General features: G+C 40.6%; 1 protein-coding gene across 1 annotated transcript in view; it reads right to left on the minus strand.

The window, feature by feature from the left end:
• The window catches only part of prkcea (protein kinase C, epsilon a), an 80,900-nt gene extending 64,394 nt beyond the window's left edge, over positions 1–16,506 (minus strand). Inside the window, exon 1 of the mRNA XM_036572405.1 lies at positions 16,159–16,506. Within this exon, the coding sequence (XP_036428298.1) occupies positions 16,159–16,506 (348 nt within the window). The remainder of the gene's footprint in view (positions 1–16,158) is intronic.
• Between the last annotated feature and the right edge of the window lie 349 nt (positions 16,507–16,855).

A 16,855-nucleotide genomic window follows, 5' to 3' on the forward strand; every position in this document is an offset into this window, starting at 1 on the left:
CCAACCAATTAACCAAATTTAGTTGATAATTGGGATCAATTAAACTAGACAAACCCACGCTTGATTACTGCCAGCCCTGTTGAATCTTAACATCACTTTAATAGAACCTGTAAAGTAGGCTAAAAGGTCACACACTATGCTGCATTTGCCAAAAACCACCTTGATGACCCTCAAGCCTTTTGGAATGATGCTCTGTGGACTGATGAGTCAACAGTGGAACTATATGGAAGAACGATGTTACATCTGATATAAGAGATTCCACAATAAGAACATTACACCCACAGTCAAAAATGGTGGTGGTAGTGCGACGGTGATGATTTGCTGCTCCACGGCCTGGGTGACCTGTCATAAATGAAGGAACCATAAATTCTGTTCTCTTCCAAAAAATTCTGTAGGATAATATCCAGTGATTTGAAGCTAAAGCACAGTTGGGTTATGCAGCAAGACAATGATCTAAAGCACAAGAGCAAGTCCACCTATGAATGGCTCAAAATAAGCAAAATTAAGGTTTGGGAGTTGCCTTGTCAAAAGTCTTGACTTAAACCTTATCAAGATGATGTGGCAGTTTATGCACGAAACCCCTCCAATGTGGCTGAATTAAAGCAATTCTGCAAAGAAGAGTGAGCCAAAATTCCTCCTCAGAGACTGATCTCCAGTCATAGAAAGCATTTGGATGCAGCTATTGCTGCTAAAAGATGCACAACCAGCAGTAATTAAGTTTAGGGTGCAATGACTTTTTCCACACGGGAGATTTTTATTCTACAATAAATGAAATGATAACTTAGAAACTGTGTTTTGTGGTTCCCTGTGTTCTCCTTGTTTTATATTGCATTTTGTATAAAGAGCTGAAACCATTCATTGTGACATTCATGCAAAAACAGAGTAAATCAGGACTTTTTCAAGCAGTGTGCAGTATACACGCAAACGCACATACAGACAAACACATGCGAGTCGTCCAGCTATTGAAGAGTGCAGGAGACATAATAGACGGACACGCACACTGGTCCAACTACACAGCGACAGGCCTGTCAATCAGCTGCTGATTTGTGTCTGTTGAATAATGCAGAGCGCTGATGCTGAGTGCCTGCTCACATTACACACATATGCATACGTACATAGGACAAAAGAGAACAAAGAGGTGGAAGAGAAACGAGAGAGAGAAAGAGATAAAGAGAGAGTGTGCCTGTATATGTGAGTGTAAATAAGGAACAGTGAGAGTGAGAGCAAAAGTAAGAAAAAGAGAGAGAGAGAGAGAGAGAGAGAGAGAGAGAGAGAGAGAGAGAGAGAGAGAGAGTCCAATTAACAGAAAGAGAAAACAGAAAAAGTGTTTGTAGGACTAGGACAAAGTTATTAATAAATACCAATATTATCTTTATTATTATTATTTAAAACAACAGGTACAGTGTATTACAGTTTTGAAAAAATCATGAATCAGGACAAAAATAAATATTTTATTTTTATTTTTTAAGATTATTATTTACTGTGTATATTGCAGTATTTTACAGTTCAATATTCAATATTTTTTTTTAATTCACCGCAAGCTTAAAGTGACCGAATTGCCAGAGGGAGCACAAATTCTTATTTGTGATGATTAAAGAAAGAAAAATCCTGCCACACTTCAGATAGCATTTTCATAGCGTGGCAGCTAGCACGGTGCTGTGACACACACTCGTGCACCGACTCACAAGACAGCTTACTGCTGTGTGTGTAAATGAAGTAAAACCCGGACAGGACTTTTAAATATTGGACTGGAGCACAGAACACTGATGCAAGCAAAAGTAAGCAAGGACAATACATTTTACCTAGCAATTTCACAGCTGTTATTGATAATTATTGATAAATCCGTAAGTGGTGCCAGCTTTAAAGTGCTTTCGTGTGTATGAGAAAGAGAGAAAGACAGCGAGGGAGAGAGGGGGAGGGAAGAGTGGGGGGAATAAAGTGAAGGATAAGCTGTGGGACAGCAGCAGATCCTCTTACGCAACACCCTGCAGCTCACTCTCTAACCCAGCAGGAGCTCTACACACTCCAGAGCTGGCCTGTCTCACTCTCTCAGCGTCCCCCTGCACACATATACACACACACAAAAACAGAAAAAACACACACTCATGCATACCTATACAATCACATACTTGACACTGGAAACGTGCACATGCTCCTCTCACTGGCTTCCTGATACCATCAATTCAAATAAACAGGTACAAGTTGTGTGTGCTGGATGTGTGTGTGTGTGTCTGTGTGTACTGGGATCATCCAGAGAGCACAAACAAAGCGAGGAGCTGCTGTTTGCCCATCTGCACACACAGCTCTCCATGACTTTCTCTAGTTCTAGGAAATACAGCGATCATCCACCATGTGCTCTCCTCCAAGATCTCTCTCTTTCTCTGATTCTGTCTCTCTTTACCTCTTTCTCTCTCTCTCTCCATGCCACTCTCTATCTCTTTTCTGTCTCTTTCTATGTCTTTTTCTCTCTCTTTCTCTCTCTCTCTCTCTCTCTCTCTCTCTCTCTCACTCTCCTTGATCCTCAGCTCTAATCACTACAGTGCAAACACACATTTACAAACCACAGCGAATGCATGCACACACACGCACACACACACACACCACACAGTCACTCTCAGTGAAATGTGTTCAGTTAATTCCTTCAGGGTCTCTCAGAACTGATTAAAAATGCATTTTAATATTTACTGCTCTTTTGTGGATATTGAGTAAGAGGCAGTCATCTCTAAACAGCACTGTCATTGATTAAATATTTCATTATACAATACTGTATTATAACGGTAAACTTGAGAGATAAACATTATCATTGCCAAGTGCATTGAATTGCTGCACAACCAAATGTCTGCACCTCTGCTAGGATTATATGCTGCTTGTGACCACTGGTATAACTGTAGCACGAAAGGGAGGAAAGCATGTATACTCACTGGCCACAGCCTTTTAGCACTACTTTGTTTGTGTACAGTCACAGACTGCAGTTTATGTGTTTCCATGTGTAATTTGTCATTTTTTAGCCTGTCATTAATGGTCAGTTTCTGATCACAGAGCCACTCTTGGCTGGATATTTCTAGGTGACCACCCACTCACAGCCTAGCAGTGACACAGATGTGTGTAAATACACCACTAACACCGCTGTTTCTGATATACTTGTACCAGCACAACAAACACTACCATGCATCTACCATGTTGGTGTCACTGCTGTGCTGAGAATGATCCACCTCTGGTCAACAGCAGTGCCCTGGACAGAAACTGACTAACGATGAGTAGGGTACAGTCTGTAATTGCACACCTATTTATTATGATTATATTGGCTGATTGTGATATGCCTTGCAATATATTAAAACACTTTAGTTTAACATGGTTAAAGGTTGGTTTGCATTATTTCTACTCAAATTCTTTATCATCACTGGATCATGTGCATCACTTGACTCATCAAAGCACCTACAGAAACCAATCTGACATTGTTTAGGATGCTTACAGGACACAATTAAGATTTTTATTATGTAGTAAAGAGCTTATTTGCATTTACAATATCAATATTGCAAAATCCAATACTGCAATGAAGATTAACTACCAATATTGTTCTTGTGGAAGTATACTGTAGATTAGGGATACATGATGATATCGGAATGTATTTGTATCAGCAGATAATTGTTAAACAATTATGTATTTGCAATGCAAAGATGATTAGATTTGGCCAACATTTCAAACCAATCTTTGATAATATCTGTATGAAATGTGCTATATAAATAAACTTGCCTTGCCTTGATTATGCATTTATTAAATTCTGGAGGAGCAGAATGTTTAGGTGATGCTGGGCCACTATGATAAATCTGCATTTTATTAATTTTACTGCATTTAAAATCCATTACAAATTAATGTTATATTTTTCTGTTAGAGTAATCCAGGTAGATTTACTTTTTACTTTCTTTTAATGGGCCCATATCCTACACTTCTCTTGAATTTCCCCCCCTTATAAGATCTCTGCAGGTTAATGTACCAAAAATGGCCATTTCATTTTACAAGACACTTTCCACCTCTTTACCCTCTGCTCTGATTGGCTGCCCTCTTATTGTACCTCATTCAAAAAGCATCTAGAGCTGAAACTCTCCTTTAGAACTTACATGAGTGGGTGGGGCTAAACAGCTGTATGCTAAATAGGTGGATATATGTAAATGAGTTGGTTCTCTTGACATCACAGAAACAGCTCATTCAAAATGAGCTGTTTTGCTGCAGCATGGTTTCCATATATGGGCAGCATGGACTGGGTATGAATGGTTTTCAAACCTTAACAATGTTTACAAACAATAACAAATAACAAAGTTATTTACTTTATACTTTTTAAAGAAAGGGAGGGAAATTTGGTTTTCCATGATATGGGCCCTCATATATAGCAGCATCAGCATTCACATTCACAGATATGTACATGAAAGATATTGGATATTTGCATCAGTTCACAGTTCCCATTTCGGTGCATCCCTAAGGTAGATGTTTCTAATAATGTGATGGTGAGTCACACGGTGAGTATATACTGCATTCACACACTGTTGCTTGAATCTACGACATAAGACACCAGAAGCTCTAAGGGCAGAACCTAAGAACGTCATTTAGAAAACATGATGCTTACCTAACTTTTTTTCTCCTGAGGCTTTTGAAAAGACTTTACACTCTAAAAAAAGGGTTCTTTGAGAAATTCCATAAAAGAACCATTTTTGGAACCAGACAAAACTGATGGTATTAAAGAGTTTTGTGAATATGAAGAACTTTAACATAATGTAAAGATTTCATACTAATTTAAGGTTCTTTAAACTTTAAAAATGTCCTTCACATACACATATCTCCTTTACAAAAAATTTTGTCTAAAGAACCATTCAATAAAAGTTTTTCAACAAAACCCCAGTGCGTCTTCTATGTCACCACATCAGAGAACCCTTTGGCACCTTTCCCTTGAGTCCAAAAGTAAAAACATTTTTAATGGTACCAGTTAATGCTGCATGCACTGTTTGCCCCACCCCAGACAGAAACACGCACACAGATGAGTTTCTAGAAGATACCATGCTATACGTGAACATGGGGTGGAGTGCTATTACACTCGTTCACTTCATTAAGCTGTTAGTCCTATTAGACGTGCTCATTTGGTCAGGAGAAAACTGAGACTCCTTTATAGACTAGAGGGAGAGAGAGTGAGGGTGAGGGAGGCCTCCTGAGAATAAGAGTGATGTGATTGAAACTGCTCTGCTTCCCAGTGTGCGTGTGGGAAATCAAAAATAGGTCTAGGCAATGAAGACAGCTTTAAGCACATGTACTGCTCGGTTCTTAATAAAAAAACAGAAAGAAAGAAAGAAAATCTCTCCTCCACAATTCCACAGTGTAGGAGACCGAGGAACACTCTCTTTCCAAATGTATGAATCCCTCCCTTTCTTTTTCTTTTTTCTCCTTCTCCTCCCCCTCAATGCACCTCTCCCTTTGCACCAAGTCCTCTCTCCCTCCATCCATCTCTCTTCTCTCCCTCCCTCCCTCTCTCTCTCTCTTTCTCTCTCTCTCTAGGACAGTTTGAGCTCAGTAACAGCCCTCCCACGTCCATCTGTCAACAGCACACTCTCAGTATGAAGACAGGGCAGCATGCCTGGAACCCATTCACACTCTCTCTCTCACATACACTAGCACTTATACACACACACACAGAGGCATTCAGAACACATTTGTACCCTCGCATGCACACATACAGTGCTCAAACACACTGAGTGAGACTGTCTGAGCTGTATGAATTATTAATCAGAGAACACACCGGGGCTAATTTTGCATAATTCATGACACACTGCAATAATGGGCTCCTTTGAAGGTCTGATTGGAATTGTGTTTGAATAAATACTCGTTCCTGTGGGGCTCCCAGGTTTTAATTCTGTAAATAACAAAAACCCAGGTCTGACCAAACAAAAATAACAGCTGAGAAGTAGACACAATTCTGCAGGGCTACTTTCCTGAAGCAAGAACAAACAGGACTGTTAAACATCACAGAGGCGTGTCAATAAAAGACGAAAACACACACACACATACACACACACACACACACACACAAACACTGTGCAAAAGTTTTAAGCATGTATCTAGCATACATTTATCTAGACAGTAATGATTGATTTAATCAGAAAAGCACTTATTTTACAATGAATACAAAGAATGTTAATACAATAAGTAGTGATTTGACATATGTTAGTGTATTTATTTAACCACTGCCAATCCTCTCCTCATGGCAGCCAAAATATTAACTACTTTGAGAAAAAAAAAATTGTTACTTTTTCTATAGTGATGATTATTTTCATTTATTCTACTGGTATGGTGACTTTACCAGCCAAAACACACTTATTTACACAATATGCTTGAGTTTTGCCTGACACTGTATGTGTGTATGTCAGGTGTACAGCTGTAGGAATGCACTGATACAGGAATTGTAGGCCATATCCAGTGGGCTGATATCCAATACTTTTTATGTATATGATCTGCTGATGCTGATGAATAAACATTTCTAAAATGTAGAAATTTGGACATCTACCTGGATTAGCCTTATAGAGAAATAAATTTATTTTGTACACTCCTGAAAAAGAAGGTCCTTCAAGGGTTTTTTAGTAAAGATATTGGTTCTAGATAAAACCATGAACACTCAAAGAACCATTTGCATGCTTCTTTGTATGGTGAAATGGTTCTACAGATTGATGGATAATATGTTGTATATGATTCTATATATATTATTACAATGTCAAGCTAGTAACAACAGAAGAATCATTTTTGGTGCTATATAGAACCATTTTCAAAAAGGTTCTATATAGAACCATAAACAACACATTCTCCATCAATTGTTAAATTTGAATGATTTCACCTTGCAAAGAACTTTTAAGCATGCAAATGGCCCTTTGAGTGTTCATGGCTCTATACAGGACCACTGTCTTTACTAGACAGAAGTGTCTGATGCAGATTTTGTAAAGCAGTTATCTGCCAATACAGACATGATTCCCATACTATCATACATTGTTTTAAAGTTTAAAAAACCTCCAAATAATGAACAACAGGTTGTACAAACAATTGGAGGTCCATTCCACCCACTCAATTTCGTATATTATATTTTACTGTTATTAATAGTTTTAACTACTATGTTATTATGACATTCATAACAACATATAACAAAGTCAAAACCTAATCCTAACCTTAACCCTATTATCTAAAAAAGAAATGTTTTAGCCCTTTCCATCATAAAAAAAACTTTTGTATCATTTTCTGCATATGACAAGGCAAGTTACTCCTGCTTTTATTTGGTTTTCCTACAGAATCAGGACATCTGTGTCCTGAAAGTGTACAAAAACACACACATAAACACACACACACACAGACAGAAACACATACACTCCGATGGCTGCATCGTGTGAGTGTGCGGGTGTACGTGTGAATGTCCTGTGTGTGTGAATGGGGTGCTGAGAGGCACTGGGCCGGTTTCAGGCTCCTGCAGAGATGATGATGGCAGTGATGAAGATGGTGGGAGTGCCTGGCTCGTCCACATGGTCATAATGCAGCGCCGCACGAGTGCAATGCTGCAAGTGCTGTGCGATAAGTGGGTCAATGACGAGTCCTTGCCTCGCTTTTGCTCCCCACAACCAGAGCTTTCTTCCATTCACCACTCTCCATTGCTCCCATCTCCTCCTACTACACACCTGCTCTCTCACCCTGCTTGCCAGTAGGGTTTGGGGCATTTTGCTTATTTCTGTATGCTCCAGTAGGAAAATGAATGTGATCTTCACTGTCAAAACCTTGTAACAAAACCTTGTATTTTTTATTTTTGTACAACATTTGAAAGTGTCAGCTGCCCTTTACACTGGATGAGGACTTAATGATGAATGGAATAGAAGTGTATTATATCAACATACAGAAAGAATGTTTTTCTTTTCTCTTATGTTAATAGGGGTTTTTCTATGGCAGCAATGGTATATACATGCATATTATGCAAAATGAGATAACTGGCTTGAATGAAACATGATTGTAAGTAGTAAGTAAATTTGATTGGCTAGTGGAGATGAGAGCTGCCATATTCATGTGTATTTGTCTGCTACATTTGTTTTGAGGACAAGTGTGTATGAGAGTGTATGAGTGTGTGTGCGTATGATTGTGTGATTATAATTGGGTCATGTAGACAGGCGTGCAGCTCGAGTGTTTTTATTGGAGTATGTGAGCACTCGTATGTCACCCTCATTGTTCTTTTCTCCAAGCTTTACAAGCCCTGAGCTACAGTACAGCACAGCATGTGACACTGACACAACCAACACTCGCATCACCACTGGCACACACCCACACTCAGTGGGAAAGCTGCTCAATGGCTAAACTAATAAAAAGGTCAAACCACACACTTAGCCCTGACCTTAACACTCACAGTTAAAATCCAATCCATTTTTGCCAAATGCACAGAAAAAAGTAAAAGTGATTATGGGTGGGCGATGCAAACTCTGTATTTTCTAATCAGGCGACGATGATATGATCTTACAATATCAATAATAATCATTATAATCAACAATAACAACAAACCATGAATAATAAGCATTGCAGTAGCTTATTCAGTTCCCTTTAAAAGGGAATTCCACCATTTTTTCAAAATTTCTGTATAATTCAACAGTTGAGATGTAAACAAAGTCATTCAGAGTGGTTAGATGTGAAATGATTTATTGTAGAGACACTTTCTGACTTTCTTTAGATATTAACCACAGGTTGCGATGTCCTCAAAGCAGATGTGGCCATTTTATTTACTATCCAAAAAGACTTCCTTATCTTGCTCAACAGTTATCGTCATATCTGCTTTGTCCAATAGCTCAATAAAAGAGTAAAAAAGGAAAAAATCAAACTTATAATCTCATCAGTTCTTTCTAGTGGCATTCTGTAAGTGGTAAGCAGCATAAAATAGACTAATTTCATGCATACGCCTACTACCGATATCAAACGCTACACTGATTAAAGTAGGCATGACTGCATGTGGACCACAGCGGTGCAGCTACTGTTTCTGGTCTAAAAAGCGCTTTTTGTTGTTTGTTATTTAAGCTGTTTGTACTCATGCACAGTTTCCCTCGGGGCTGTTTGTGGTTTGCTGTTTCTTGGGCTTATGCACAGTATGACAAAATCTATATCATGAGACAACATCACCCACACTCAGCGGTGTATTCACTTTAATACCACCCTTACCTCCCACTCCTACAAGCAACACGCACGAATAAACTGAAAATTCAAAACAAAACCTCCAGTTCTTATTTGACTCATTTGTAATTTCCCTTTTGGACATTTTCTCTTCTCTTTATATAAAACAGTGGTTTGCATGAGGCTGTAAGGGTGTGTCTGATAATACCTGCAGACAATGAAAGCTATCAGCCACTGCAAAGACATACAAACAAACACATATGGCGCACATTGGGGAGTGGTATTAAAAGACAATAACGTGAAGGAAATGAGGAGAGGAACTATGGAGGACAGCAGTAGTAAACTAACTAAAATACCCCAACAGTTCAGCAGATGTGGCCTCCCAGCGAGTCATTTCCTATCACTAATTACTGCTGTTGGAGGGATGCTGTAGCCTTTCTCGTCCAGCAATGAGCACAGGGAGATAGCCGAGACAACTCCACAGACAGTTGAACCTTTCATAAGCTATGTCTGTCCTTCAAAACACAATCTAAAAGAGCATTCCATACAACACAATTTTTGATTGCGTTTACACACTGATCATGGAAAAAAGTTGAGACGTCATTTGCTCTATAATGCTCTAAAATGTTCATATGTTTATCTGGCATATCACTTCTGACATATCATATTCTTCCCGTACACTACGGGAAGTGTTGGGGCAGTATAGCTTCTATTGTTCTGCTGCACCTAGCTTCAGATTCCAGGCAATACAACCCCTGTTGTGGAGTCAGCCCTTCTTCTTGAGGGATGTCTGTCATTTTTCCTTTTAAATCACACCAAGGGCAATCCCCGCTCAGCAAGCAAGTAACTTAAACATTTGGCTAAACATCCACATGTACAGCCTCAAAAGCTACTCTATCCTGAACTACTAGCCTGTAAAAATGCTTCAAGTGTTACAATTCCCACTCTCATTATTATGTTACGTATAGAATGCATAAACTGTATGGTAAAATGTATGAAGCAGTAATGGCTTATCATCATAAGGAATTTTTCAGAATTAAGAATTAAGTATATACATGTTTATTTCTGTAGGCTTATATTGAAAATAAAAATATACATATTTTTTTCATTTTTGGACTGCAGACACAGAAAAAGCTGTTCAGAGAATCCTGACTGTTTTACACTGAAGTACCTCATGAAACTCACTCATGTTTTGCAGGCTACAAATTCTACACAAGGGGGTGCAACTAGCTGTCAAATAACTTTAATTGCTTCATAAGAGCAGAGCTCTGTATCAGCAACACTGTGTAACTGTGTGCTAGTTCAGCTTTCCAATGCACAAAAATGTGCTTGCAGTTCTGATGTAAGTAGCTAGTAATATTTGTTGATTTTCATTTTGCACAATAGGGAATTCCGCTTTTGTAATTTTGTGCTTTTTTGCTATTCGCTTAAAGGAGAGTTTAGTCAGATTACTGTTTATACACAAAAAAACATATCTATACAAACAACATTTCCAGTCAGAGGCACAGTATTTTAATAATAATTTTTCACTTCCCATCTCGTCATCATGATATCCAACAGCTTTATTGACACCACATTTTATGTCCATATCGTGCAGCCCTACATATCACTGATCGCTTGTTTGAAGGACAGACTCTCTGCATGGTTGTATAGGCTGGACTTGGTGTGGCATCTAAGTAGAAGTGATGGAAGCCATTAGACTTAATAAGATACCAGTCTATTAGATTTTGGAAACTTCAAATTCCAAAATTTTCTTTCATCGTTTATCCTTGCAAATCTGAAGATCTCCGGTACTGATACTATAGCACCAAATACTGCACCATAAGGGAAGCAAGTGCTTGTCACACAGTCAGAACGCTGAATGGTGGTGGTGCTGTGATGAAAGCAAACTGACAGATGAAGGCACAATGGTTTGATTTGTCCATTAACAGTCAATCGATAGATAGATAGATAGATAGATAGATAGATAGATAGATAGATAGATAGATAGATAAACAGTCAATTATAGGAATAATTGTAAGGTGGAGCACTGATTTATATAGACTAAAAAGCTGAGCTTAGGGGTGCAGAGTATGTGTACAGATTGTTCTCTTCCACCGGCAGGTGAGTACACTTATTAACACCCAGCTCTGACAAACGCTGCCTTGGCAAGACAGTGACATGCATTCCCATGGCAACCATGTGCCAAGGAGAAAGGAGGGGCTCCGGCTCAGCCTGCCCTATTTGCACAGGAGGTCACGGAGAAGCATCCAGGAAGCACAGACGACGCTGCTGGACAGAAATGTGTTAAAGCATTCTGAGTGCAATCGATCACTGTAAGGCAAGCCTCACCAGGTAATGGAAGAGCATTAGACAAACAGCAGGTCGTCATATCTAATACCATCATCTGTAGCTAAAGCAATATCCAGAGTGAAATGCTGTGTAAGCATTTCAGTAGACACTTAGCACTTATTATAAAGGACAGTGAGATAAAGACCACAAAATTTGGAAAAATTATCTAAAAATGTAGCAACGAAGACAAATGGAAATACACAGGAAGGAAGCTCAGGAGAGAGAGGGGTGAGAGAGGTAAAAGAACAGCTAATGGGGGACAATACAAGGAAGGAGAGTGAATGAACCAAACAAAGAAATAAAGTGAGTGGGTGGTAGTGCTGAAAGATGGGCGATCCCTCTTTGCCACTCGACCTCTGCCAGCAGGAGCATCTCCTTCACACACACACACACACACAAACACACACACCCTCTCCCCCTCTGACTGCCCCTTACAGACGACTCCGTACTAAAAGGCTGGTAAGTGAGGAAACCAATAGCCCTGCAGATAAAATCAAAAGCAAGGGAGCGTAGCAAACCTAAGCAATGGCCATCGTGGCTGTGGACTGAAGGCTTGAGCGTTCCAGAAAGCGCCTGATGGAAGGCCTGTGAATTATTTAAGTTCTTCCTGCCTCACATGACAAAGACAGGAGGCCAAGTCTTGCTGCTGTCTGAGACACATCCACAAAGACATGGCACCCGGCTCCAATTACCCCCCTGGCTGGACTCTACAGAGACAGCCAACATGTGCTGCTCATAACCCATTCAGCACCAACACTGAGTGAGACAAAGCATGGCACTCTCTCGCGTGCATCCAGAGAGCAAGAGCACACAATCTGAGAAGAGTCAGAGCCACACGCTGGCGTATAGCAAGTGTGGAAATCCCTGCGGCATTGCAACATTTGCCATCAAGTGTATCTGTGTTTTGACTGTAAGACTGAACAAAACCAACAGAGAAGTAGTAAAGCAACAAATATGACACAATGCCAACTTCTTGTTTCTAAAGAACAACCTCTTAAGTGAACTCAGTACTTTAGACTTCAGTACGCAGTGCGAATGTAAGGCAGGTCTCTAAATTGAAATCCCTACTCTTTGGGCCAGACTTATGTATGAGCACAGACGCAACACAAAATATGCCTTGATTTTAACTTAATACGCGCCCATAACGCACCTGATTTTTACATTTGATTTACTAAGACTGCAGCTATTTAATCAAATGGTACATAGTCCCACCCACTAACTAATGGGGCAGTCAAGACATCAAGACAGAAAAAGTAAGTTCAGTGACGAAGAGACAGCAGTGCTAATAAACAGTTCTCTCCTTCCAAAACAAAACGTATTGAGGCCGCATCACTGCATATTTTGTGTTGCATCTTCTTACACGTATATCCAGCTCCAAAAGTTTAAACAGCGTTATTCTGAAGGAAAACATTCTTTCAGTACATGTTCAAGACTCGTGTCTTTGTCTAGCCACTGTTTCTTCTGCAATTTTGAGAGGAAGTCTCTCAACAACATGTCTTTTGAGACACTAATGGAAATTAGTGTCTCAAAAGAGTGGGTATGGGTGGGTATGCTTGGTTTCAAAAGGCAGAAGAAAACAGAGGTCAAACCGGCCGCAGTGAGTTGCTAAAGCTTTCACAAATCGAGTGGAACATGTCATCAGCCATGCAAACAATATCTCCGCCTACTTTGTGCACAATCTTAACATGTTTTTTTGTGGCCCACCCTGAAATGCATATGAGTGAGGAACAGGAGCGCATACTGCGGTGTACCATGCACATGGCCCTACGCGTTTAGCCTTGTGCATCACACACGCAGAATGCATCCAATTTGCCAAAAGCAAAAGGCTTAGTACATCAGCCCTTCTGTGTTTTAATAGACAGCATGCACTGTATCCATTATAACTTTCGATTCCATAAAACAGAGACATTCTTGTTGCCTAACAGTTGTGCTTTTAGTCTTTAAAATTCTTTATACATGGTATTTACACATGGTATTCAGGATCTGACAGCTAATTTGAATTTTAATTAATGTTATTTATTTGGTATATGAATGTTCTGAAAGAACTGTTTAAAATACATAACCAAAATAAACATTAAAAAGATCCTGTATGATAATCTGATTCTGAATGCTGCTTTTTTACATTAAAAATTAAAAAATTACATTAAGATTTAGAATACTATGCAAGATTCCTTTTTGCTGTAATTTTGAGAGGAGTAGAACAGAACAAAATATCCCATTCTGAACAAGCAAGTCAGTTTTACAAGACATTGTTTAGTACCAACACTGAGAAAGCATGTGTCCATCGACTTTATTAATGCAAATTTAAATATCATCTGATTCCCTAATGCTGTGATATATTAGGACAGCACTGTAATATTGAATTTAAAGCTCAACACTAGGTCTACCTGTGCGTTCATGTGTGGGAGTGTCTAACTTTGTTTCTTCTGAGGTGCTCATTGATGACTCTCAGCCTTGAGCAATGTCTGTAGACGTCTAGCCACATGCACCACTGGCCAAATGTCTGGGCGTACTGGCCCACCACCGCCTACATTGTTTATCCTGGCTATAGAGAACTGGGCTCTAGTCCTTGTAGCTGAGTTAGCTGACTAACTCTGACAAATTCTGTTGCTTTGACAGACTGATTTTTTTCTGTCTCACAGTTTCCAATCCATCAAACACACTTAAGTATGCTTAAGCTTAAATATGCTTAATGCTTTAGCATGAGCACTCTCTTAAATAAGTCCAACCAAGCTCGTTTCAAAGTTATCCAGCTAATTAAGTTAATATGCAATGACAAATGAGACTCTGTAGCCAAACCCATGTGATCCAGTGTTCTAAGTGTGTTTTAATGGACAGCTGCTAATGCACGCATTCAGTCATGGGGGGAAATACACAATACTAAAAAGCCCTATAAGGAACAGCCTTGAGAACATGTAAAAAGAACCGCAGGCAGCGAGGGAGATGTTGGGCAAGCTGCTTCAAAGAGAGATGTGTTAGTGGACACGAACGATGGGGGAGTGCAGAGACGAAATTGATTTCCTCCCCTCACTCTCTCACTTGACACATTTGCAGAGCAAGCTGCCAACGCAGAGAGGGGGAAGCCTTACCAATACAGGAACATGATCAATACATTCTGACCTTTCCCTGGGTGCCTAATGTGTGAACACGAGAGCTCTCCTCACTGTAGCCCCTCGGCTGGGGCTGAGATTATATAACACCACAGCGTGTTTATAATGCAAATGTGGTACATCTCATGCTATTTTTTTTCCTGTTGCTGACAAACACACTGTAACCTGAATCTCTTTAATACATGCTGAGGCCAGTTATCTTTGGGATGCAATGGTAGATCACAATTTATAGAGCATGTCACTGTCACTGCGCCAGTGATGTACTAAGATTAGATGTGATGTTCCAAAGAAATGTTACAACAAAAGCAAATGCAAGTTCATTCTTTTTTCATATTTTAACCTAAAAAGTAGGCATTTGCCGAAAGGCCCCACCCCCCAGCTTGATTTCAAGACAAGCTGTAGGCCTCATATTCTGATAGCATTATATCATACGGCCTAAACTGCATGTGGTACATGAAGGATGGAAGCTCGCGTAATCTGTCCTCTCCGTGCTCAGCAGGTCCTAACCCATTTTTGCCATAAGGACACACTCCAAGTGAGAGTGACTGGCAAGCTGCCACATTTGCAATCGGATCAACGCTACATGGATGCTTGGGTGAGATACTATCTAGGTATGAACCGTGCGCACTGTCATTCTTCACAAATAATATTTAGACCTTATTTTAAGCCAAACGGCCAGCGTTCCTCACTCCAGTCTTCTTGTCCACCTGCACATAGCGTCACGCTTTTCCTGCAGTCACATCATTAGCTAATTAGTGAATTCTTCATGAGCTACAAAAGGCACATCTGGTAAAATCTGTGCATTTGGACCACAGGACTGAAAACTGATTTACACTCCCAAAAATAAAAGTTCCTAAAGAGCTCTTGGCTTGGATGTACAGTTCTACGGAAGCTCTTTAATAGGTTTCACATTGTGTAGAAGGTTCTACAAAAAAACAAAAAAAATGTTCCTCACACTTTCGCATCTTATTTATAAAAACTGTTCTTTAAACAGCCATTAATTGAAAGGTTCTTCCGGGAAAAGTGGTTCATCCATGACTCCAAGGAACCTTTCCTTGCACCTTTATTTTTTTCTAAGAATCACTGTAGAGCAGTGTTCACCAGCTCCAATTCCGTAGTCCATCATCACCGCACAGTTTCATGTTAGAAACCTGATTTGGTTTAACATACCTGATTAACCTTCAAAAGAACTTGACCACTTGCTTGTTAACTGGTTAATGATATGACTCAGGTGTAGATAAAACATGAAACTGCTCAGCGCAGGTGGACTGCTGGACTGGTGATGGGGAACACCTAAATTCTACAGCTGGCAGAAATCAAAGCATAACGCAGACCTTGTTTACATTTAGGTGGACAGGCCTGCCAACAGTGGTGACCTGAGTTTGCAAAATGCAGCTTGATGTGACAGAAATCTGTGATGATGCAGATGATGCATGCTTGGTTTGATGCCCACCAGAGCAAAACCCCTGGTGCTGATACCCCATCTCTCTCTCTCTCTCTCTCTCTCTCTCTACATATATTTCAGTTTCTTAGGCTGTCTGGCAGCTCTACGTACCCAGTCCTCGAAGTGGCGGCTGCCATTCTGCAGCAGGTCCTCGAACTGGATGGTGCAGTTGGCCACGAAGTCGTCGTAGCCGATGGGCGCATCGTGGAAGACGGACAACTCGATCTTCTTGCCGTCGTACACCTCGGTGACGAACTCGTCGTTCCAAGCGGGGCTGTTGGTCTTCTGCTTGGTGGAGGTCTGGCCCACGCGCCAATCGTCCACGTTCAGGGCGATGTAGGTGTCCAGCAGAAAGCCCTGAGTGCGGGTACCCACGGCGTGGCGCAGCGACCACGGGGTGGGCTTCAGGTCCAGCGCCTCGCACACCTTGATCTTCAGCAAGCCGTTGAACACCACCATGATGAGCGCGAGCCCCGTGCAAACAAATGCAACCGGTTGCACCACGAAGCGTCTTAATCCAACGGCTCCATCACGGCGAACAGCGGCAGTGAGCGGCGAGGCATTAGAAGGGATGCTGCTCTGCTGTGCGGGCAAAAGAAGGTTCTTGTTGGCTCTTACGACATGAGCTAGACTGGAGCACACCAGACCACAGGTCCTCTTCTCAGGCTGAAGAGGAGGGAGACACAACTAGTGGAGCTCGAGCTGGAAAAAGAGCGAGTGCCGAACAGCAGTCAGGGAGGAGAGCAGAGACTCCGATGGTCCTTGTTTTTGTTTTTGTTTCGTGGTTCGGTGCTGCTAATGTGGACGT

The sequence above is a fragment of the Colossoma macropomum genome, unplaced genomic scaffold (assembly GCF_904425465.1).
Source record: "Colossoma macropomum unplaced genomic scaffold, Colossoma_macropomum, whole genome shotgun sequence".
In the NCBI taxonomy this organism is placed as follows: Eukaryota; Metazoa; Chordata; class Actinopteri; order Characiformes; family Serrasalmidae; genus Colossoma; species Colossoma macropomum.